A 25,217-nucleotide genomic window follows, 5' to 3' on the forward strand; every position below is an offset into this window, starting at 1 on the left:
CCCTTCAAGAGTCCCTCTGATGAATCGGTGAAAGAGTGAGAGGAGAGAGAGAGAGAGAGAGGCATTGGATGCAGTTACATAAGCACGGATTCAGAGCAGTAACTATGAGCAACACCTGAAAGATGAGGGTGTAACGTAATCAGGGACCCGTGAGAAAAAGAGAGAGAGAGAGAGAGAGAGAGAGAGAGAGAGAGAGAGAGAGAGAGAGAGCACAAACAAGAAGGATGCAGGAGTCTTGAAAGGCAGAGAGCTTGTTGTGAACTCAGGGACACAGATGGCTCACCCCTGACATCAATACACTACTTGTGAAATGCAACTCAAGACCTTCATCGTACAAGAGAGCTCCTGGAAAGGTAACCCTAGTATGGAAAAGTGGACAAAATAACAGGGTCATGCAATAGGGCTCTCATATCGCAATAGCTTTGTGTGACCTCCCAGGGGTGAGTTTCACTTATTTATTACCTGCCTGTTCAATGGTAGAGACGTTGGAAGAAAAAGATCTCAGGAAGTGAAAGGGACGTAAAGTGACCCTGTTTCAGTGAAAACAAAACAGTGGCTCGTCACCAGCAGAATTTATTTCAGTCCAAATGATTCATCAGGCCAATATTCCTCAACATCTCTCTTATTATTAACGAACTGAAGCTTCAACAGAGACAAAGGCACCAACTCAGGCCATTTACAAAAGTTTTAACCACTTTCTAAACGCACTAGTTGGCATGGTGGCTTGCTGCATGGCCTCACACCTCCAAGGTTGTGAGTTCAAATCTCGGCCCGGACCTTCTGCGCGTAGAGTTTGCATGCTCTCCCCGTGCTGGTGCAAGTTTATTCCGGGTCCTCCGGTTTCTTCCTGTGTGGATTCGGAGTGAATGTGAGTGTGCATGCCCTGCTACGTCCAGTTTCCTTGGACGGACTCTGGCCGCGGCGATCCTGGGTTATGGAGAGTGACTGAGTGAGTAAATTTTCTAGTTTGAGAATCCAAGTGGGCAACAGTTCACCAGGAATGTTTCTTCCTGATATGCAATAGTGTTCACCTGGCATTTGAGCTGGAGGCATTCGGTGGCCATCATATCACATCACGTATCGCATGATAGTTATCATGTCATTGTTTCATGGTTGACATCCTGTATGCTGAATCCCTTGTGACTAAAGAGGATATGCTGTATTGATCTCTATCTGCGAAACAACAAGATTAGCACAACTTGGCACAACTGACCCATCCGGAAACACTGTATGATACAGAGACTCATAACACTTAATGTCTTTGATGAGACTGCACCTCTTTATGACCTAAATCATATCTCTGTATGAGACAACATTTAAGTTTTAGTGAAACAGGACAGTACAAATTCGCTTTAGAGATTAAAACAATACAGTTTATGGTGTACATACATTCAGAGTACAGCACAAGTAGTTCAGTAAAGCACACTATGTATGGTCATGCAATTAGAATAATACACAAGTGACAACGTCCAGTGTCCTTGCCACAGTTGCAGAATTTGTTCTCTATGAAATCAATACATCATCATGGACTATTTTGCATCCTGAAGCCTTTTTTTTATTAAGTAGCTAGATTTCCACTTTAAAGCATTTGAAGAAAATAACAATTAGTAATAAAACTGGTCATGAAAGTTGAGTTCTTTCAGTTGTTGCAGCTCATAAAAATTAAAATATGTCATATGTCTGATTTACGTCTGACCAAACAGAATACACATCAAACTGTGGTGACCCGTCTAGATGTCTTGATCCCATCTGCACTATAGAAGGTACAGGCTGTGTGGTCATTGGATGAGATGACATCAGGTATCTGTAAACACAACATGGTCTGTCTGCATTACTAGTCTGCAGCTAAAGAATGTCAGCAATCTCACATGGGGCAGAAGGGATCATCAAAGCTGCTGCTTACTGGATTTCAGAAGTCAATGAAGTAGAGTGGGGAAAAAAGTATTTGGCAGCCATGGATTGTGCAATTTGTCCAACTCAAAAAGTTGAGAGAGGTCAGTAATTTTCACCATAGGTACACTTGAACTGTGAGAGACAGAATGTAAAAAATCCAAGAAATCACAGTGTAGGATTTTTAAAGAATTTATTTGTATATGGTGCATTTAGTCCTGTTGCATTCTGTCCCTCACAGACCTGTTCCTTCTTCTTTCTTCTCCAACCTCCACTATGGCCAAGACCAGAGAACTGTCTAAGGACACCAGGGACAAGACTGCACACCTGCACAACACTGGGCTGAACCAATCTACAACAGGCAATCAGCTTGGTGAGAAGAGATCAAATGTTGGAGCAATTATTAGAAAAACTTAATCACTGACAATCCCTCGACCTCCCTCGACAATCTCACTTGACCTTCATGCAAGATATCTCCTTATGGGGTACAAATTATCTGATGAGGATGGCAATGACCTGAAGAGAGCTGGGACCACAGTAACAATGGTTACTATTAGTAACACACTACTTTGTCATGCAGTAAAATCCTGCAGTACTCGAAAGGTCCCCCTGTTTAAGCCAGCACATGTCCAGGCCCGTCTAAAGTTTGCCAGAGAACATCTGGAAAATCCAAATGAGGAATGGAAGAATGTCACTGAAAGTATACCTATGATGAAAATTCTAGACTTCTCTCATCTTTTTAAGTGGGACAACTTGCACAGTTGTTGGGTGGCAAATACATTTTTGCCCCACCGTACATTCGTCAAAATCACTACAAATTTACAGAGGCTCCAACAACAGAAAAGTCCACGTTTTATGAATAGGCCCGCACAACACAAAGTACCAGGAAAATAATGCTTATGAATTTGTAATGCAAGATGAAGACATTTTTGCCTGACATGTTATGTGCTGTTAGACTAAAGCAAGTATATGTAAGCATGACATATTTTTGTAGTTTTCATGTCATGGAGTTTTTGTAAATACATTTGAACATTAAAGCTAAACCTGACACACCTTATTTACCTTAAATAATGTAACAATTAACTCTCCTTAAATTTCAGTCTTGCAAACTTATTCATGCTTTCATAGAATACTTTTGTTAATTTACGAGGATACACTGATTAATTATCATTATTCTTTGAGCAGTGTACTTTTTGTGTTTTTAATTATTTATAATTAAACTCGTTAATTCTTGTACAGAAAAAACAATCTGCATTGCTGTTTTTTTTTTATAATAAATGATCCACAACTTTCTTAATCACTTAGCACAGGCATCTTTGGCCATAAAGAGATCAGGGTTAAGATTACGAAAGGCACGGTGCTGTGCATTATTTCCTGCATTTGTCAATATTTGAGATGTCTGGGGTGACTGCAAATGAAGCTGAATAATTCAGGGGTTGCACGTCTCTCACGCACTCTCTCTCTCTCTCGCTCTCTCTCTCCTTACCTGCTGAGAGGCGATGGCATGTTTCTGGCCATGGGCACTGTTGCTGAGGTGGCTGTTGTCATTCCCTGCCAAGTGAAAAAAGATGTTTACTTCACCCGATACTTTCCCTTTGTTATTTCCAGTAATGGAGATACTGAAATATCACCAAGCCATTGGCAAGAATATTTTACAGTGTATCTGTAGTTTATATGGTTTGCATATTTCTACCATCACTGCCATCACACTGATGTCAGCAACCCAAATGTCCAGCTAGGGCAACTGCTAGTCTTACATGTTTCATTACAAATGATTTTGGATGCAAAAAAAAAAACTGTGCCTTGTGCTACTTGAAACTTAGACATACACTTCCTTATCATCACTGTAAATATCCATCATGGAAGCATAATCAAAAGATAGAGTGTTATTTTATTTAAATAACACATATAATATATATGGGTTACTTTGACTCCTTTTGACATGTGGCCAGTAGCTAACCCAGTTAAGACAACACGGTCACAAGCTTTTACATTTACATTTACATTTACAGCATTTATCAGACGCCCTTATCCAGAGCGACTTACAATCAGTAGTTACAGGGACAGTCCCCCCTGGAGCAATTTAGGGTTAAGAGTCTTGCTCAGGGACACAATGGTAGTAAGTGGGATTCGAACCCGGGTCTTCTGGTTCATAGGCAAGTGTGTTACCCACTATGCTACTACCACCCTGTTGTCACCCTTTTAACCAGCTATCCTTACCTATGAAGTTTATTTCAATTTTATCTTTTCACTTTTTCTTACATTATGGATTTTTGCATTATAGTTTGTCTCCTGAATTGGTCTATTTGACCTTGACGAGTCTTAGTCTGCCTTGACTGCCTGCTGTACAACTGTGACCCAACCTCACAACTGCTTGGAAGCAGTCAATGATTGTGTTGCATGAGTTCCTGTTTCAGGGGTGAAATAATTAATTGATTTTGTTGCCTTATTTCAATGCCTAAATTAGTAGGTAATTTCATGCTTTTCATACAGACTTGGAAAGCCCTTGCACATGCTAGTTTTCCAATGGCACATAACAAGGAGCATCAGTCCCTTTTAAGACACATACAACACAATAAAACTAGGTTCCAAACAATTGTATTGCTGTGAAGTTTCTTGTAAGAATTTAATTCTTTATTGCAAGAATCACGGTGTAACACAGATGCACTGAACTGTTTAACAATATGGTCTTTTTATTCCACAGTCTGTGGGCAGGATACATCTTGTTCTTTGTTTTCTAGTGCATTCCCCTGTGCTGGCTGTAAAATATTACATGCTGTCTGTGTTCGTGGCTGTATTCCAGTCCATTTACCTGTATTGTATGCCGAGATGTATCCTGGATTGATCCTGCCCTCTGTATCCGTAGCAACAGAGTTGGCACTCACACCTTGGACAATTCTGTAAAAGTGAATTGTAGAAATTATGTAAAATTTGTAAGTGTATTTAAGTGATATTAATGGAATCATGGACACATTTACATGATATAAATTTACCTTCTAGTAAATTCTGGCAAATTAATGGTTACACTCCTGGTGTATACTGTAGGCAATTAATGGAATCTGTGTAAAATTAGTGTCTTTCCACTAAGCATCCTACTTAAAATATTTCTACTTAAATTTGTAATGGAGATATCAGTGGTTACAAACCTGTAATGTAACAGCATGTACGACATGTTTGCTAGTGTAAGGTAAGGTATACATACATAAAACACTTACTTGTTATCTGTTTTATGAACTTCCCTTTGTGTTGGTGTGTAACTTTTTCTGACCCCATGAACATGATCTTAATTACATTTACAATTGGAACCTAAAAAACCCAATTGTTGGGCTTTTATAATGACCCATGTCTGAGAGAAGCATGTCGGTCACCAGACATTTTCCATTTGATGTCACAGTTTTTGACTGACTGCCATTCTCATAGAGTATCAGGTCTGGTCAGGTGGCTCTTACCTCATTGCATTCGGGTGTCTGCACTCTGAAAGACAATGAAAACAGAGCCAGATTATAGGAAAGACATGTCTGAATGGAATCCATGCTCTGAAAGGGACACTTGAATTTTTTATGGAAATAGACTTTGACATGCACCAGCTCCTCCACCCGGAGTGTGTTTGAGGCTAACAGTGCCAAGCTCAATTCTCCAAAAGGCCTCCTACAGTGCAGAGTGCTGTAATACTAATTTCTGAGGCAAATGGCACTGAGTAGCCCCAGGTCATATCAACAAATGACCAAGAAGGTATTAATGAAACTAAGCACAGACCATCTTTGGACAGAGAGAAAGACAGGATGCAGGTTTTGCAGATAGTGGATGCAAATTTTGATATCAATTCAGTTTAGTATCAAAAGTACACTATAGAAAACATCTGCAAAACCTGCAAATAAAAATATGTATGAGTGTATTAAAAACAACTGAGATAAAAAAAAAAAATCTGTATGTATGTATTAGGGCTGTCAAAGTTAACGCGTTAATAACAAGTTAACACAAAATTCTTTTAAACAGCATTAATTTTCTGTACGCGGCCTGTGGTTTTTCTAGGATGGGATGGCAGAAAGCTACGCTGGAAGCACATTCTTATACATCAGTGAGGTTTCCAATTAGCAGAAATGGATAAATCACAGAGTATTTTGAATGGGAAGTTCAGATTCTAAGCACTACCGGACGGTTCAGTCGACAAAACTAAAGTGATTGACAGTATGTACACATGTGAACTAAGCTTTCACCGGAGTACATCGAGTCTAAAATACTCAGGTCGCATGCCCATTATGAAGATAGAGGAGAGACATTTTGCCGATGTGTGTGCCGAGCACTTCATACAAGTAGGCAGACAGTGGAACATACAGCTTTATTCAAGTATAAGCTACAGCAGAATTGTAATTCTGTATTGCAATGTTCCATTAAATTTATTAAAAATTGAGTTGAAATGTAATTTTAGTAATATTTTTTAGTTAATTGTAAACACAGGTGCAAGATTATCTACACAAAGCTAACATTTGTCTACTCCTATGTTGATAGTATTACAAACAGAATGTTTAGGAAAGACTTAAAGGTGTGATTAATGTGCGATTAATTGTGAGTTAACTATGGCCAACATGAGATTAATCGTGATTAAATATTTTAATCTACTGATGGCCCTAGTATGTATACATAGAATACATATACAGTGCACCCAGAAAGTATCCACAGCGCATCACTTTTTCTACATTTTACACCTTTATTTCAAAATAGATTAAATTCTTTTTTCTCGCAGAATTCTACACAGAACAAACTATAATGACAACATGAAAAAGGCTTACTGGAGCTTTTGGTACATTTTTTAAAAATAAAAAAGTATTCACAGCCTTTGACAAGAGTCCAGCTGTGGAAAAAACAGTTGATTGAACCTGGTTTGGAAAGGCACACACTTGTCTATATAATGTCCCAGAGTGGGGAAGGTTACAGAAATATTTCAATGAGCATAGTGGCCTCAATCATCCAAAAGTGGAAAAAGTTCAAAACCACCAGGACTCTTCCTAGAGCTGGCTGGCCACCTGAACTGAGGGATAGGGGAGAAGGGCCTTAGTCAGAGGTAACATTTAGTGGAACCCAGGCACCAGTCATCACATGGCCAATAGCATACCTACAGTGAAGCATGGTGGTGGCAGCATCATGCTGTGGGGATGTTTTTCAGTTCCAGGAATTGGGAGACCAGATTGAGGGAAAGACGACTGCAGCAATGTAGAGAGACGTCCTGGATAAAAACCTGCTCCAGAGCGCTCTTTAACTCACCTTTCAGCAGGACAAAAACCCTAAGGACTCTGTGAATGTCCTTGAGTGGCCCAGCCAGAACCCAGACTTGAATCTGATTGAACATTTTTGGAGAGATCTTAAAATGTCTGTGCACCAACGCTTTGTATCCAACTTGATGGAGCTTGAGAGGCGCGGCAAATAGGAATGGGCGAGACTGGCCAAGTATAGATGTGCCAAGCGTGTGGCATCATATTCAAAAAGACTTGAGGCTGTGATTGCTGCCAAAGGTGCATTGACAAAGTATTGAGCAAAGGCTCAAAGGTTTTTTGTTCATATAAATTTGCCGAAACCTCACATTAACCTTTTTCACGGTGTCATTATGGGGCGTTGTGTGCGGAATGCATTTAATCCATTTTGGAATAAGGTTGCAACATAACAAAATGAGGAAAAAGTGTGAATACTTTCTAGATGCACTGTAGAGGTTTGGATGTAGGTTAGCGGATGTTGGGGACTGCTCCAGGGAGAGCAGTATGGGTGGAAAGGCAGGGGAAGACCGCATTATGCAAACCACGTAACAAATGTAGCAAACAAAAGGCAAAAAAAACACAATCAAGTTGGGGTAGGAGGATTGGCCTACCTGCCTCAAATCCCCTACATGGCCCAGAGTTCTTAAAAGTTCTTTAATCTGTCACAGGGATTAGAGGAGTCTTAATGCGTAACTTTAGGGCACTATTTTTGTTATCGCGTACTAGCCAGGCAGCCTCACGGCCAACAGAAGAGATCCCCTTTGGGGGAAAAAAAGCTTCACTAAAGATCTCAGCTCAAAGCCAACTGCGTCGTGACACCTTACCTTCAGCAATACGGAACCTTCTCTGGAGATTCGCATCTTCCAGTGATTAGCCACAGGACCTCTACTGGCCTTTTGTAAGAACGTTTGTGCCAGGAGCCTGTTATGGCTTTAAGGTGGAAGTAGAACATTACATTGTCCACTTTGGTGATTCTAACTGGGATAAATCAGTCAAGCATCGAGTGAAGTGGGACTGGGGACAGGCCACTAAAGAGGAAGTGAAAAATGGTTACATGGCTTTCTCCTTCATTGGTAATAAAAATTTAAAAAATCCTTTTATTGTTTATATATCATAAATTGTCCCTGTACATCCTCATATAAAGACGCACTAGTAGTCAGCCTGACTGACTTTAAACAGGCAAACACATTTTCATCTGAAAAAATTAAATAAGAATACAAGGCCATTAGAATTTTTACATTGCCCCCATGTGTCCTCCGAAGGCTGTCATTCCAGACAATATGAAGATGAATCAGTGCTTCTAAACATTTGAATAGAAAAATGGTAGCCAAAAACAATCAATATTTAAGTATTTTAAAGCATCGCTTTTTCTCTATGTCCTCAAGTCCCCTTGCAGTTTTTGCACCTGGGTGTGTTGCTCTCTTGATCGTGTGGAAGGAGGGGGGAAGGTTACGTAAACCACAGGCCAGCACTTTTTAAAAAGCCGGCTTTTGTGCTGACGGCATGCAGAAGTGTGTCCTTGCTCGTGCAAGTGTGTAGCTTTGTGAAGTGACTGCGTGTGACTGGCCCTAACTTCTTCATGACAGTTTAATCAAAGCCACTGTAGCAGGAGGCTGCAGATTTTAGCTGCGTTCAGAGGGAAAAAAAAGAAAAAGAGGCGCTTACTCCTAGTCCTCCCCATCTTCCTGGAGCAGAGGACCGTGCAGATGACCACAGCCAGGACTGCGGTGATGGAGCTCAAGTAGACTACAAGCCGTTTAACCAGAGTCGTGTCCATCTCCATAACTGCAAAATGTACACAGTCCATTTTTAAATTACTTTTAATATAAATGATTTAAAGCTTTCATTATCGTTCTGTTTAGAATGGAATTATGGTCAATTTTTTCTTTTGTTAATGGGCATTGTGATGCGAAAGTGTAAGATCATTTGTTTTAGTCTGGTTTGTCAAACCATCTGGAGTAAGATGTCATTGCAGGTATTAAACTCAATACGGCATCTTGACACCGCTGTGCCATCATGCATTGTGCAAGATTTGGTAGAACTGGCAAATTAAAGGTTCTGAATCAGACCACTGTAATAACAGCAAAACACTTCTGAAATTTTGGAGTTACGTCATATTTTTTGCAGTTATTTCCATCTATAGATAAGACAAATTAAAAAGTCGTCCCTTCCGATTAAAGTCGTAGAGTGTCAAAATGTAATGGAATAACTTTCACAAATCCCAATGGAGCACTCACCCACTGTGAGTGAGACCACACTGCTCTGTGGCTTTAGCAGGGCCGAGAGGGATGCCTGGCACTCCACTCGGCTGCTTTTGTTGGCCCGGATGGTGAAGGTGCTGGTGGTGCTGTACAGTCCTGTAGTGTCCAGCATGCTGCTGGTGTTGAGCGTGTCCCTTTTCTCTCCGTTGAGCAGCCAGGTGAGGTTGGGGGATGGGAACCAGCCATGAGTCTGGCACTGCAGGACAACCTGCTGCCCCCAAACCACTGATACATTCCCTCCTGAGATCTGAATACTGCCAGTCTCTGGACAAAAGAGAAAGAGAGAGAGAGAAGAACATATGAGAGTAGAGGCAGAGAGGGAGAGGAAAATGGAGGAAAACAGATGGCGAGAGAAAGAGCATTGGAGGAAAGCCCTTGCGCACTGAAAGAAGAGTGCACACAGTGAATTCATGCCTTTATTAAATGGACAATTAGCCAGATCAGTTTACACTTCTTTGTGATGGGGTGTGTCTAATGCCTGAGTTTAATATCTGATTAATCTCCGGCATTGACCGGAACACATCGGCCTCGTTCACACGGATGTCTGAACCAGGCGTCTTTCTGCCGTTTGTGGTGTCAGATGAGCGAGGACCAGCGTTCGGTAGGCTGTGTGTTCGGATGGTGTCAAATAAACAGTGCATGCAACGTTCTACCAAAGTCCAGACAAATGCAGGAAAACATTGTTATTGCGTTTCTGTTAACATCCTGGAGGGACGAATATGTCCCATGATTCTATATAGGAGCTTTTATGATAACCCTAACCCTACGGCGCAGGACGACTTACAAGAATCTACAAGTTTGTCACCGTGTACATGTTAGAGGGAATTTTGTTCCGTTTGGGACATGCAGCACTAGTCACTTGGCCAATCTGGCCAATGTCATTTGCCATAGTGAGACACAGCAGGTATAACAGATGGGATATCGACATCCAGGTAATCAGTCAAGATTTGTCATGTTGTCCAGAGAAATTACATGCCAAATTTGATTCACTGCGAGCGCCCTAATATTATAATAGGTGTTGGCTCAGCCTCTGTTTGACTGAAGCGGTTAGGGGAAAGTGACTCATTAGTGCCGAGTTGTTGCCTCCGCAACCCAGCATTTTGGATATGTTATTTATGTCAGCATTGGTTTGTACTACTGTACAGCAAAGCATTTTATGACTCTACAGTCAATGGGAAGCAGTAACTAAACACAATAAATTCAATGAATTTTCTATTCTATTACAGATGAAAAATTATTTCTTATCAGAGTTCAGATCATCCGTTTGTCTGTAATTAGTGAGTTTAAATGAACGATGAATGAGTGCCTAATGTTTTGCCCTTTGGCCAAGGCAAACAGACATTTATTCCTTTCTGTCAAGCGCTATACCTCAGCCCTGCGCAGAGTTATTGAATATGTACAGTTTAAATCTCCCTCGCGCTTTCTCACTCCCTCAGTATTACAACACTGAAGCGGTTATTTAATCTGGAAGACATATGAGACACTCTGTATTAGCATTCCGAACCTGTCCATCCTCTCTGATTTATATCAACCAATCTTGCGGACTAGGCCCGGTCTTCGCTGGCTGGAGTGAACGTCTGCTTGGACAGTAAATGCCTGTACCACTGGAATCCCGTATCAGGAGCTCCAGGCTCCAGGCAGCCCCTTTTCACCAAAACTAAAATGAAATGTTTTAGATTATATCTTGTAATACACTACCAGCCTTGCAGCTACAGTCTTGCATTTTGATTTTGGCTGAGGGTGCTTTTCTCTCAAAATGTATTTTGCACAGACCTTCCACTACATTCTAAGAAAATTTTAGGTAACATAGTTGTTTTTGATTAAACAGTGCATCCGGAAAGTATTCACAGCACATCATTTTTTTCCACATTTTGCTATTTTACAGCCTTTTTCCATAATGTCAATGTAAAAAAGTTTACTTTTTGGCAAATTTATTAAAAATAATTACAAAAACTGAGAGAGCACAAACTCAAAATCGAGCTCAGGTGCATCCTGGTTTCCCTGATCATCCTTGAGTGGACAAAACCAGTGTATTGGACCTGATTTGGAAAGGCAAACATCTGTCTATATAAGGTCCCACAGTTGAAAGTTTATGTCAGAGCACAAACCAAGCATGAAGTCAAAGGAATTGTCTGTAGACCCCCGGGACAGGATTGTCTCGAGGTACAAACCTGGAGAAGGTTACAGAAATATCCATAAGTGGAAAAGTTCAAAACCACCAGGACTCCTCCTGGAGCTGGCCGGTCACCTAAACTTAGTGATCAGATGAGAAGGGCCTTAGTCAGGGAGGTGACCATGAACCCAGTGGTCACTCTGTCAGAGCTCCAGAGGTCCTCTGTGAACAGAGGAGAACCTTCTAGAAGGACAACCATCTCTGCAGCAATCCACCAATCAGGCCTGTATGGTAGAGTGACCAAAGATCTCTTTGATATGAATGCCAGGCATCACTTTGGAGGAAACCAGGCACCGCTCATCACCAGGCGGAGGGGCAGTGGTTGGTCTAGCAGGTAAGGAAACTGACCCATAATCAGAAGGTAGCCGGTTCAAATCTGCCCCAACTGCCAAGGTGCCACTGACCAAAATCACCGTCTCCACACACTGCTCCCCGTGCGCCTTTCAGGCCTGCTCACTGCCCTTACTTCATGACTGCTCACTGAATATCCTTGAGTGGCCCAACCAGAGCCCAGACTTTTCTTAATTTGCCAAACCCCAAGTTATCTTGTTGTTGTTGTCATTATGGGGTGTTGTGTGTAGAATTCAGAATTTAATCCATTTTGGAATAAAGCTGTAACATAACAAAATGTGGAAAAAAAGTGATGCACTGTGAATGCTTTCCAGATACACTGTATATAGTCTGTAGTAACACATGATTTAGACTTTTAGCTATCTTTTGCATGCTTTGGACAGTGCTTGGAAGGATTTGGACACCACTTAATTTTCAAACATTGCTGGAAAGGATCCAGTGAATCTGTGCTGCAGTGATAAAGGTGAGAAGTTGTTGCATTTAACTTTTTCACATTGAAACGATTTTACATTAAACATCAGCAATCCTGCAGTGCACTACATGTCCACCTTCCACTTTATTCTCCTTGTATCATATTTTGAATTATTCGAATTGTTATGTATATGTGACATATTTTAGCAGCCATTCATAAGCATGGATATTTAAAACCTTGAAAACAGGCACATCAGTGCTGCTATGAAATGAAGAAGAAACCCATTTAATTACTGAGTAATTTTTTTTCCAGGATTCTGGAACTGTCCATGTTCTGTCAAACAAAAATGCTCATGGACGGTTCCTTCAAATGGAATGGAAACTCTCCTCAGATGAATGACACAATAAAGGCAATAAAGATGTATTAAATTATACGGACATATAAAAAAAACACAATTTGAATATCACACAGACTTCATTTTCCTGTGAATGAGGATCAGAAGCGGGCCGGGTCGCTCTCTGAGGATTTGTGGCCTGCCTCCAGTGCTCTATTGGACACTGTGCATCGCAAATCACTGGCAGAGTTGCTGACTGCTGACTGGAAATGCCAAGATGCACAATTAATTCCAAAGCTCTGTCAAGACGGAGGGCTTCTCTGCATCCAGAGGGTCCTGATCCACCATACGCTACTGTTAATGGGTGCATATGTCAGGGGAAATTTGTGGCCTTGGCGATAAAGAGAGGACCCGCCTGTAAAATATTGAAGGCAATGGGTCATTGCTTTGTTTCAATGGTTTTAGCTGAGCTTGGGGTTTTGCAGTGGAGGCAAATTAGCTGATTCATGATTGGAGGGAGAAAGCAAAGAAGGGCATATTGTCACGTTTCCTCATCATTGTCATTTCACGGTATGGCGTATTGAGGTGACTGGTTGTGCTGCTGTAAGCTGGGTATTGGTTAGCAGAATGAACTGAATTATGACAGTTTCAGTCCTACCAGTCAGTCATAGTTAGCACCTGGCCGCCTCAAGAGATCGAACTGAACCTATGGCAGCTTTAAAGCCTGCGCTCAGCACTTTTAAATGACTTTGCAGGCTCAGTGAAGTCTGAAGAACATGCAATCAAAATGCGTAATGTTCTAAAGGAGCGTTCCTCCCCAAATCCATGGCTATAGATCCAGGTCAGTCTTGATAAAATTATGAACATTTTTCAAGATCATTGCAGCATTGACGTTTATTTTAGATACATGATTTAGATACGTTATTGCTATAGGTAACCCAGCCAATGGGGAAAACACGTACAATTGTATTTCTTGGTGTCCATCCAAAGCCCAGGGAGAAGCGGGCATTGCGTCAGGAAGGGAGAGGAAATGACATCCAGAGCGACTTACAATCAGCAGTAACAGGGACAGTCCCCCCCTGGAGCAACTTAGGGTTAAGTGTACAATGGTAGTAAGTGGGATTTGAACCTGGGTCTTCAGGTTCATAGGCAAGTGTGTTGCCCACTGAGCCACTACCACCTGTCACTATATATGTGCCCGCGATCTTCATTTGGGGCCCTGACTCAGTTAGCAGCAGAGACGAGAGTCAATGTTAGGAGCACCAGGAGCCTCAGGAGCACCAAAGCCACCAATCACTTCATTGTCAAGTGTGACCATGCCATTGCATGATGTATTTGAAGAACATACAGAGAGAACTTGTTCTCTAGAGGTAATGATCTTTCTTCTCATTAATGTGCTAAACAAAACCTTGACCATGATTCATAATTCATAATCATAAAAAATTAATAGTGAGCTTGTTGCAGCAGGTAAATACCCAGAAAGTGTTCTGCTCAAAAGAAAATACTGACCTTCAACAAAGAGGTTGGATGAGTTCTTGGGCCCATTCTGGACCTCACAGGTCACCGTATGATCTTTGAGATCGACTTGCTGTAGAACCATCTCCCAGCTGCTCACGTCTGGACTGGAGTGGTTGAAAACCTCACACTGTGTGCACTCCATGATCCCGTGTCTTCTGGAGATGGTGAGCACCACCCTGTCATTCAGATGCCAGATCATCACATTCCAGCGTGAGGCGGTGCTGCAGTTGAAGCTGGCCGACATCCCGCGCAGCACCCTCAGCTCGGCTGGCTCCAGCCACAGCAGCGAGTCTTCAGCTGGAGCTCCGAGAAGCAGAGGAACGATTTAACTCTTTTAACCAAGTGCTGTTAACAACTAATCATGATGATGCTTAAATTAGTGCCCTAGACAAAGGGAAATTTAACACAACTTCTCTTAATGCCCAATTGTGCAATAATTACCCATAGTGATTCATTGTAACTAATGTAACTGCCTAAATAAAAATGAAATAGACTGTACTAAATACCTTATACCTCAGTATATTTACTATGCTAGCTCACTAGTACACTAATTAGTACTAATAACTAAATTGATATTAATAGTACTCATACACACTATACTATGAAGGCCTTTATTAATACATAGTAGTGTGATTTATTGGATTGATTATAGTGACTTGTAGATGACATGTGACAAGTAGTTTTTAAATTAGTAGTAATGTGTATGCTTTATATAAATGTACAACTTAACACAGTTACATTTGGTGTGTAAGTGCGTGCTTTTAATAAAGTTCTTTTAAATTATTTATAAAACGTATCAAGTGTATTTGGCTTGAAAGGTGTGCTTTGATCACACTTTAATGATATTTTAGTTCTGGGGGTATGGGTCGGCAAACCAGGATGCAGTGTGTGTGTGTGTGTGTGTGTGTGTGTGAGAGTGTTTCATGTTTTTTAATTAATCTAGTTAAACCTTCATTAAACGTTGCAATATTTGAGGTATATTTATTTCATCTTACCCAACTTAAATTGCAACGGGGACAACTAAAACACATATTACTGACCCTCGTGTACTTCCCTGTTCTTAGTTCAATGGATTCATGGAAGGAATGGTTACAAAAATGAACAATTTGAAAATGCAGTTGAAATGTTTTCATTGAAATTGTATCTGTACCCAAATACTGGATAGATTTGAATGATTATTCTAAAAAAAATAAAAATAAAAAATCCCAACCATTTGCAGGTTGATTTCTAAACGCTGAGGGGCAACTGCTCTGTCGCTCTCAGGTGAAGTCTTTGTCTGCTGGACTCATTCACCTTGAATAGCAAGTGCCAAAAGAATCAGCAGGAACCCGGCGCACATATTGCCAAGGAAACAGTCAGGCCATTGTTCAAAGCTGCAAGGACACACAGACACAGGGAAACGTTGCCACGCTGTGAAGTACAAATCTCTCTGGCTTCAGGAACGCTCTTTCAAGTTCGAAGATAAAAATTGGCATCGTTTTTATTCAGAATGTGCTGCCATCTGAAACGTGTTAATGCCAATATATTCAAATCTTTTTCTGCTCATCGCTCAAGTTTCTTTAGGTGATACTCTCCAGAAATGAAAACTGTTTCAGAAAGTGTGCATGTAAAGGCTCTTTAATAAATGAGCACACTGCCATTGTCTCTGTACGATTTTAAACCTGCCTGTGTTAAGAGGCAGATCTATATGATCTTATCTGGATTTGCACACAGCAAATGTTTAAAAAAAAAACACTATGTCACTATCTGCAAGCCTAGCTGTGATCAGTCCTGGGAACAATACGAAACTAATTTCTCTCCACTGTACCCCAGAAATCAATGTAATAAATGACAAATGTGACGTACGTGTCGCTAGTATACAAGCACAGTCGAGTGCACACATACCTCCATTTTTCATTAAAGCTTCCTTCGTGGGCGAGATGAGTGACCAGCCTCCATCTGCACGACAACGAGTCGTTCTGTCCAAAAGTAGCCAGTTATGTATTGGAACGGCCTTGAACACGCGGGAGGTGACATGCTTTGTGACACGCACACAAAAACAATGGGCCAACATGTGCACATGGAGCCCATCGAGGTGAACTTCCGCTGACATTTGTGGACTTTTTTTTTTTTTTTACACCGGTGCCCATTGTAGATATGTGCAAGAGAGTGTGTAGGCGGTGACGTTGCAATATTTCTATAGATTGCAAAATGGCCTAATCGAACCACAATCACTTTTTCCTTCACACACGGCATTATGACTGAGAGTGTGCCTTTTAATTTAAATAAAATGCACACTCATTCCCCACCCCATAAGTCCCAAGAGACAGTACTGTCTTTAGAGGGCCACGTCCTGTTCGCGAACTCACGCCGCCCTCCCGACACATTGTACTGAGAGACACAAGCTCTGAAATAAACACAATGCTTCAAAAATAGATCATAATGGAACAGGCGCTTACATCACCTAGCAATTCTTTATTCTTCGTATATCTACATTCAAGTGCATAGTTCAGCAAACAATTGACGCAAGAGCAGAAACCCGCGGCCGTCCACATTCAAAAAGCCCTGAATTCTGCCCACAAGGGCAAGCTCGTTTTAGATTGCATGCTACAATAACTGGAAATGATGCAGCGATATTTAGCATGATTCCAGCAGCCTGATCATATTCCATTTGGCAAGTTCATAAAACGTTTTAGATATATAACGAACTGTCTATGGTAGAAGGTGTGAGGTCTGAATTACTTGAGTCTACACTTAGCAATGTATATACAGTAACAAATGGTGTTCTGAAATTAATTTGCATGTATATCTTTACATCCCACAGCTGCCAAAAATCCATAAAACATTTTCAGGTAAAAAAAAATAATAATCCCGTCTCCCAGGCTGTAGTTTTTGAGGTTGGGCATGTTGGTGGAGGGAACTTGGAGCATCAAACTGGGGGAGGTGGAGATGGTTCAAAAGGAAGAACTCCAAGCTGGGGGGTGGAGGAAAAAAAAAAAAATGTTAAAGATGGACCCCCCCCCCCAGTGCCCATGTGCTGTCAAGGTCCATGCTTTTAGTGGCACACTGGCCATTGTCAGTAAGATAACAATTCACGACTGGGACAAGAGGACAATTCCCATGTCCTCTTCCTCAGAGCATAGTTGCTATGGTTACAGTTAATCCGAAAACAACACACACAATAAAAACGTAATTCTATTATGTTTGGGTTTTTGGTTTATACAAAAAGAAAAGTTGTTGGTGTGTTGATACCTTGGTGTATTTTGCTATATTCAGACATATTGGTAGGGTGAATATTGGTAAAGTAGACAGTTTGAGAAAATTATTTCTTTTCACTTTTTACTGCACCTAATGCCATATAATATCATTTTGAGTTGTTTTTTTTAATAATACAGAATTGAAGAAACTAAAAATGAAGAACTAAGTGCTAAACATGCTCATAAATGCATGACCAAACAAAAGCAAAAAAAGTTTTTTTTGTGGCTGCAAATCACACACACACAAAAAAAACACATTACAGTCACATCCTAAAGTAAAACGATTTTTTTCCCGTTAATCTAACAGATGTTGTTAAGACATTTGTGCTCACACAAACCAAAAATTCTAATCAGCAGAGGCCAAAAAGTCATGTTGTCCTGTACCCCCATCTAGTGGTAGAAGCATGAAAGAGCACTTACTTTGGCGGCTGAAATCCACATCCTATCAGCGTCACTCGTCCTCCTCTTGCTCCTCCTGTCGAAGGGCACAAAAAAAGAAACACTGTAAGTATCACATGACTCTTCTGTAGCAAAGCAGAAATACTGACTCCATGACTCAAACCAAATGACTCCCCTCCCCTTGATACAGCACAGGCCCGTCAACCGCTCTCACACGGGCCTGTTAGCAGGAAATCAACACATTGTCGCTGCATATACAGCATAGTACAGGTCATAAAGACCTAAAGCAAGTATGTGGTTCAGTAAACAGCACATTTCGGAACCTGGCCATCATGTCCACACCCTTTCTGTTGCCACCGTTCTGCAGATCTGCTGGCTTTGTTTATGCAGATCAGATAGTGTCCAATATAATATAAAACCAGTAAAACCATAGAAGGTTCATTCTATGACAAATCTCTGCAGGTAATGCTCCTAATTCTCTCTAGTGACACACATGAGGAACATGTTGGGTAATTTAAGAAGTGGTGGAGAGCATTCATCATGCTGCCCTGTAATGTCTGGCAACAGACCTCAGCTGTTCTTTGCCATCTTTTGATGCAACGGCTAAATGCTTCATCTACACTGGTCACTTTGGTTAACTACAGTCCCTCACATTTCTGATAATTAGGCCAGGATACATGATCAGGGACCCATCTAGAGTCCCACCTAAATAATACAAAATCTTACTCGTGCAACGCTACGGGCTGTAAAGATGGCGGCATTATACCTGTGACGTTTCAGCCTGTTCATCTTGCTACGTGAGGGAATGCGGTGATTTGAACGAGAGGGCTGCACTGATACACTGACGGTATGACGTGTGTATGTGTTGGTATGGTTATTTCTCACTCAGCGTTTTCAGAGGTGGATGGCGCGTTCGACATGCCGCACGCCATCACAAACCTCTACAACACTCCATGCAGCACAAGAAGAGTTGGTGGCGGGGCAGAGAGGGTGTGTGAGAAAGTGTGTGTGTTTTCTATTTGGACATTAGTAAAGAAAAAAGCTTGCAAAGTGGCATTTCTATAAGCCTATTCATAAAATGACAGTATTTAATTATACAGTTATGTTCCCATTCATTTTGCATTGTATGACTATTTATCTGTTTTACTTCTAGAATTAAGGAAGTTGTTCATTGGTTACTGCTATGAGTATAGGGATCGGTGTAGTCTTTGAAAGCTCTTGATATACATAAACATATATGTTACTGTGTGTGTGTGGGTGAAACTGGCCCAGGATACAGGGAGATGGAACTGTGTAGCTACCTCACTTATGGGCTCCTCTGGTTCCTGTAAAATGGATGGTGATGGATGGATGATGGAGTAAAATGAGTGGGGATAAAAGAATGAGGATAAAAAGACAAACAGACAGAGAATTGAAGAAAGAGGTCATCGTACTGGAATGTTCATAGAGCTCTACGTAATCCTATTGGATGCAAACGTTCACCTGTGATCAAAGAAATTCATTAATATTTACTTTGTCGCTGGACTTAAGGGTGTTAATTCTTTACTTTTTTGGGAATGTAATTACCACAGGTCTATGCTGCATATATTGCAAAAATGTGTAACCCTTGGCTGAGTCGAAATTGGTCTGGATGGTCATGTACAAGGCGGGGGCCCCATTGAAAGCCGCGCCTCGACTCGGAGACACAATTCAGAGTCACCACTTGTGTCCATGCCTTTAAACGACAGGAAGAAAACCGGAGAGGTTCAGCATTTCACTTTCCAGGAATGGCTGTGACTGAACTTTTCCAATATATTCCCAAAAGGAAGATAAAGGAACATTTCATTTCCTGTGGCTGGAATGAAGTACTAAAATGGACGAAGGCATAAAACTCCAGCAAGAGGGGACAGAGGAGGTAGAAAGAAAATGGCCAAAACAGTAATAATGAAACACGTCAATCTACCTCAAGCTGTCGCAGCTCTTCTTCCTCCTAGAAAGAAGAACAGACTGGGCGTCAGTGGCGTTTGCTGGAGAAGAAGGAGCCACACGCGAGAGGGGAGGAAGAGAATGGGGGGGCATGCAGTTGGAACTCTACAGGGAAATATCAGTCTGGCTGGAAGCAGCTACTGGGAAGAGGGAAGAAGGAGAAGGTGTGAAGTGAAGACTGTGAGAGGGAGGGGGGGAGGAGAGGGAGAACAAGAGAACAGCAGCAGATCGACGGGCAGACACTCCTCTCCTTCACCGCAACGTCTCGTCTAAACTCTGCCAAGCAACACCACACGAGTCAGAGCTACGCTGGGGTCGGGAGAGAAGGAACACACGGCCTCGTAAAGCCACGTTACCTCGGACACCAACGCCTCTTCGTCCTGGGGACGCAAGGCGAAAGACAGACAGAGAGAGAGAAAGAGAGAGGAGCGCAGGGAGGGGTTTCAGGCCAAGGAGACCAAGTTGGTGTCGGTACAGTAAGAATACCTTAAATTAATAGTCTTAAAATGTTCTACTCAAAACTGTGCTACTTATGAAGCTCTTTTAAAGAATTTTTGCAAATTAAGCAAATTAAATAATTGCAACGATACATCGTAATCAGCCAGATTGCAAAATTCACTTTTACACCATTCATGTTTCATAATTTCATCATATTCTTATTTTGCATGAGTAGATTTTTTGTTTGTTGCCATTATTTAAGGGACTTTTCAAAGGAACCTACTGCTAATACTCGTGCCTCCATTTGTTCGGGCAGCAGTGGCCTAGAGGTTAAGGAAGCGGCCCCGTAATCAGAAGGTGGCTGAGGTGCCACTGAGCAAAGCACCGTCCCCACACACTGCTCCCCGGGCGCCTGTCATGGTGCCCACTGCTCACTCAGGGTGATGGTTAAAAGCAGCGGACACATTTTGTTGTGTTCACGTTGGGTTGTGCTGCCGTGTTTCACAATCGCTTCACTTTCACGATGTCAAGGCACCATGGTCAAAGACCATTTGTTTCTCTATTGGGTCTTAATCCTTTACAATAAAGCTGAAAATGTGTGTAAAGTGTGTAAAGTGTGTATTGCGTTGCCAGAGGGAAAAAAAAATCCACCTGTGAAAGTGGAAACTGAACCGCCGCTCACAGAGAGTTAGAAGAAAAAGCAGAGTTAGTTAACAGCACTGGGGATGCAGGGACGTATCAACCATCGCTACCGTCTCAGCGCAATCGGCTGGTTTTTGTCGGAGCTGTGGACACTACAGCTAGAAAGAAAACACTCCAAAAGGCAAATCTACCTCAGACACCGGCTGGTCGCCTTCATCCTAAAACAAGCAACAGCAATGGTTAGCCATTAGTTCGGTCAAAATCGCTCCCGTTCTTCGTGCATTTCGCGGGTCCTACCTGAAAAAGAAAGGATCGAATGCATAACAAAGCGCACACAATGCGTACAACCTCGGATAAATCTCTTTACCGCGCGAGAAACTTCTAACTTCATCACAATACCATCACTTTCTTGTGCTATGTGATTCCATTTAGCTTCGTAAAAACAGCCGATTAAACGAAGCGGAATTGGCTTGATGTGGCCACAATGCTGCCATGCAGAAAACGCAGGACATTCATTTATCACAGTTCTACTGTAACTGTAATTTACAGCGAATCCGGAAAGTCACTTTTTGCCCATTTTCTTATGTTACAGCCTTATTCTAATATGGATTAGATAATTTTTTTTCTCTCATAATGGAAAGAAGGAAAAGAGAAAAAAGAAACTTTCCGGATGCACTATACGTGCATGAAATGCGGTTTTTATACGTTTAAGCTGCGATATGCAACCAATAGCATCGCGAGGGACGGCCTATCGTTTTTGCAGATAACCGTATGAAAATGGGAACGCTTCAGGACAACACAACACAGTAGTGGCTCACCCTTTCCTCTTCACCTTCAACCTCCTGGGAAGAAAAAAAAGGCAATAAGGGGGTTATGCTGGGGGTTACAAAAGATGGTAAAACCAAAAAAAAAAAAAACACAAATCCTGACTATGTAAGGTCTGCACTCAAAAAAACGACAACCTGTATTTTAATCATTTATTTTAAATAAGTAAGTAAGAAGGATGTGTCACCTTTATATATATTTATATTTTTGACAGTGCGCGTGTGTGTAATAATACTAATACTTTATGGAGAATACGCCAGTCCCACATTTAATTGTTGTATTGGTACCAGAAAACATCAAAAATTTTAATAAAAATTGCTTACCTGGGATTCCTCCAGAGCAGATCTCCTTTTCTAATAAAACAGATAATGTCCAAGTTAGAATCAATGAAAAAAATTTATACACAACTCATGGAATGTACTAGAAATCACCAGGGCTGCAAACAGAAAAAGATGCAAGTAGGAAACAGGAAGAGTTAGAGGGAAAGATCTAAAACCACCATGTTTACTCGACATTGCGTGTTAACAGGAAGGAGTTAGTCCGGAATGGCAGGAACTCTGGGAGAATGAGGAGGAGGAAGAGGAGGGATATGCATATGAAGGGGATCACGAAGGTGAAGGTGGCGATGTGGGCTAATGGGAAGGCACACGGGATAATCTGGTGGACTGTGGGATTGCAAGCAGCACTGGAAACCAGTTACAGTCTCATCCTCGTCCTCGGCTTCCTGCTCTTCCTCTTCTGGCCCATGGTCTTCTTCATGAGGCTGTGTGTACTCCTCTGTGGCCTCCTCGTCTCCGGCGGCCTCCTCGTCTCCGGCGGCCTCCTCGTCTCCGGCGGCCTCCTCGTCCCCGGCGGCCTCCTCGTCCCCGGCGGCCTCCTCGTCCCCGGCGGCCTCCTCGTCCCCGGCGGCCTCCTCGTCCCCGGCGGCCTCCTCGTCTCCGGCGGCCTCATCGTCTCCGGCGGCCTCCTCGTCTCCGGCGGCCTCCTCGTCTCCGGCGGCCTCCTCCTCTTTGTCTGAGTCTCCATTACGCTCCTCTACTGGGATCTCATTTTTCTTGAGTGGTTGCCACGCCATACAAAGGAATGCAAAAAGAAAAAAAAAAACACTGAGGTCCTACAAATCATTAAAACCCCCGATGTGGTGAGAATCAGATCACACAGGTCGTCCAGGACACTCAAAGGGGAGGAAAAAAGGACAAATGTAGACAAATTAAAGACAAATTAAAGGTCTGAAAGACTTCTCTCCAACCTCCAGGACATGTGGGATTAGCCAAACCTGTCCACAGCGTACCGCAACCTTCGAAAATGAAACTACTCATGTAACCATGTGACGATGATAAAACCATAAAAGCAGAGTTTCTGGTGTTGCATGGTGACTGCGACGTGCATCTCGGGACGTGAGGAGGAGAGAGGACGCATGTTAGGGACAACAAGGTGAATGAAAGCGGTTAAAGGCATTACTGTTGCGTCACGGCCAAGGTGGTCTTCGGCGCTTCCATTGTGAAGAGCTGGTTCTTTCTCTGCTTCTAGAGCTTCCTGTGGCCAAGAGAGGTGTGTTTGCAATATAAAATGTGAAACATTTTATAACCTCAACAATACAAAACATTTAAAGCAGTAAAGCAGAAAAAAAAAAAGAAATTGCTGCGTCATTTTGCTATTTTTAATTAGCAGCTATGCTTTCAAAAACTAAGGGGTGCGGAATTAGTCCATTTATGTTGCCCGACTACATATTAGGCAATAAGAAAAGATCAATTCTGACCTTTGACCCTGGTGGAGCTGGCAGACCCAGGAAGGTATAGACATCGTTGTCTTCCTTGGCGTCAAAGAAAGTGTCGTAGTCCTAAAACACCAGAGCGTGCAGGACCTTTTGAGAAAGCAGAAGCGCTGGCGAGCGCGGCTGAATGAAGCGTCGCCCGTCACTCACCCCACAGTAGCTCTCGTTGTTGAAGATCTGCGGAGGAAGCGGGATGCCGTTCTCCGGCTTCTTCTCCTCGGGCACGTTCTCCCTCATCCACATTCGGTTTTCCTCGTTGCAGGCGATGTCGAGTTGTGCGAAGTCGATTTTGAGGGCCTCGAGGAAGCCCAGCACATCCTGTTGCTTCTTCTTGATCTGTCAGAATCAGAGGTATTTACATCACATTCCAGGGTGAAAAAGCTGGAGAAAAAAAAAACCTTTCCGGGATAGATCAGTCACCTCTAAACACTTTTGACGATTAGTTATAAATTATGAAGATTTACCTTTAAATAAACATCTGATTCTGAACAGCACTGTGCTAAACCAACAGTGAGTGACCAACAGAATAGTTTTTTTCAAGACGCGCAAAATCTCTGAACAGCTCAGCGTTCTTCACCCGGAACGAGTCCAGGACTGTTTTGGCACCTGCAAACCTTTTCATAACGTTGCAAGTATGTTTCTGCAAAAAAATTACTAATTCTCATTCATTTACAGCATTTATCAGACGCCCTTATCCAGAGCGACTTACAATCAGTATTTACAGGGACAGTCTCCCTGGAGCAATTTAGGGTTAAGTGTCTTGCTCAGGGACACAATGGTAGTAAGCGGGATTTGAACCCGGGTCTTCTGGTTCAAAGGCGAGTGTGTTACCCACTAGACTACTACCACCCCAATAATAATAATAATAATAAAAAATTATTAAAAAAGTAATAATGAGGGAAGGGAAGGAAGAAATAAAATAAATTAAAATAGCGCTACTTTTGTACGTCCGGTGTTTCGTGTTTCAGCGTTTTTAATACGCGATCCTTCTTATTAACATTCCCGTTCTGGAAGGTTCCGCGCCGGTTCCGATTCCGGAATTCGACTCCCGGCGACTCCCGTAAGGAACGAGTCGGCGGAGGTCAGCGGGAAAGTTGGCGGAGTTTTGGTCGACTGTGTGTCGGAGGAGCGCGGCGCCCGCTTACCGCCGTCGATCCTGACGAGGTGGCTAAAAATACTTTGATCACCATCTTTCTGTCCTCCGTTGTTGTTGCCGTGCGCCGCTGAGCTGTTGAGTGAGGAGATTTGGACTGAAGTCCCGCGGCCGACACACGGGCCCCGCCGCGCCTCCGGGGGTATTTTCGTCCCTGGAAGCCCCCTCCCCGGGCCCGGATTGGCGGGGCTGCTTTAGGGGTGCACCGCCGCTCGAGTGATTGGCAACTTCAGCTGTCTGTCGCCATTTTGGGGACACCAAGTTTGTCTGCGGCTCCTTCCAGCGGCCTGAAAATAGCCACCAATGAGGGACCAGTGAACAAAGTCCCTAACCGGTTGGACACAGTCCTTACAGATACATATACTTTAAAAAGAGAACAAGTTTTAATTCACCGTGTCGGCTATAAACTGATATCCTGGAGTGTGTCCGCGTTTATGGTCCCCATCATGACCCGCATGCTGCTGATACCAGCGGGTAACACACTCGCCCGTGAACCAGGAGACCCGGGTTCAAACCCCACTTACTACCATCGTGTCCCAGAGCAAGACACTTAACCCTGAGTGTCTCCAGGGGGGACTGTCCCTGTAACTACTCTGG

General features: G+C 42.4%; 1 protein-coding gene across 31 annotated transcripts; it reads right to left on the bottom strand.

Annotated features, from left to right (window-relative positions):
- Nucleotides 1–1,386: 1,386 nt before the first annotated feature.
- sh3bgr (SH3 domain binding glutamate-rich protein) lies at nt 1,387–24,782 on the bottom strand. Of its 31 annotated transcripts, XM_028961192.1 has the most exons (13): nt 24,613–24,782; nt 23,618–23,803; nt 23,453–23,533; nt 23,155–23,229; nt 22,394–22,747; nt 22,017–22,046; nt 21,687–21,710; nt 21,060–21,086; nt 20,145–20,168; nt 19,766–19,792; nt 19,125–19,148; nt 17,845–17,899; nt 16,614–17,141 (listed from the first exon to the last, which is right to left on the bottom strand). In XM_028961192.1, the coding sequence occupies exons 1-12, from the start codon at nt 24,655–24,657 to the stop codon at nt 17,876–17,878; spliced, it is 921 nt and encodes a 306-aa protein (XP_028817025.1). In that variant the 5' UTR covers nt 24,658–24,782; the 3' UTR covers nt 16,614–17,141; nt 17,845–17,875. The 31 variants fall into 31 exon arrangements, with proteins under 31 accessions (XP_028817024.1, XP_028817023.1, XP_028817022.1 ...); XM_028961198.1 differs by lacking the exon at nt 23,155–23,229; XM_028961203.1 differs by lacking the exon at nt 22,394–22,747.
- Between the last annotated feature and the right edge of the window lie 435 nt (nt 24,783–25,217).

This window comes from Denticeps clupeoides, chromosome 19, assembly GCF_900700375.1.
Source record: "Denticeps clupeoides chromosome 19, fDenClu1.1, whole genome shotgun sequence".
NCBI classification, from domain to species: Eukaryota; Metazoa; Chordata; class Actinopteri; order Clupeiformes; family Denticipitidae; genus Denticeps; species Denticeps clupeoides.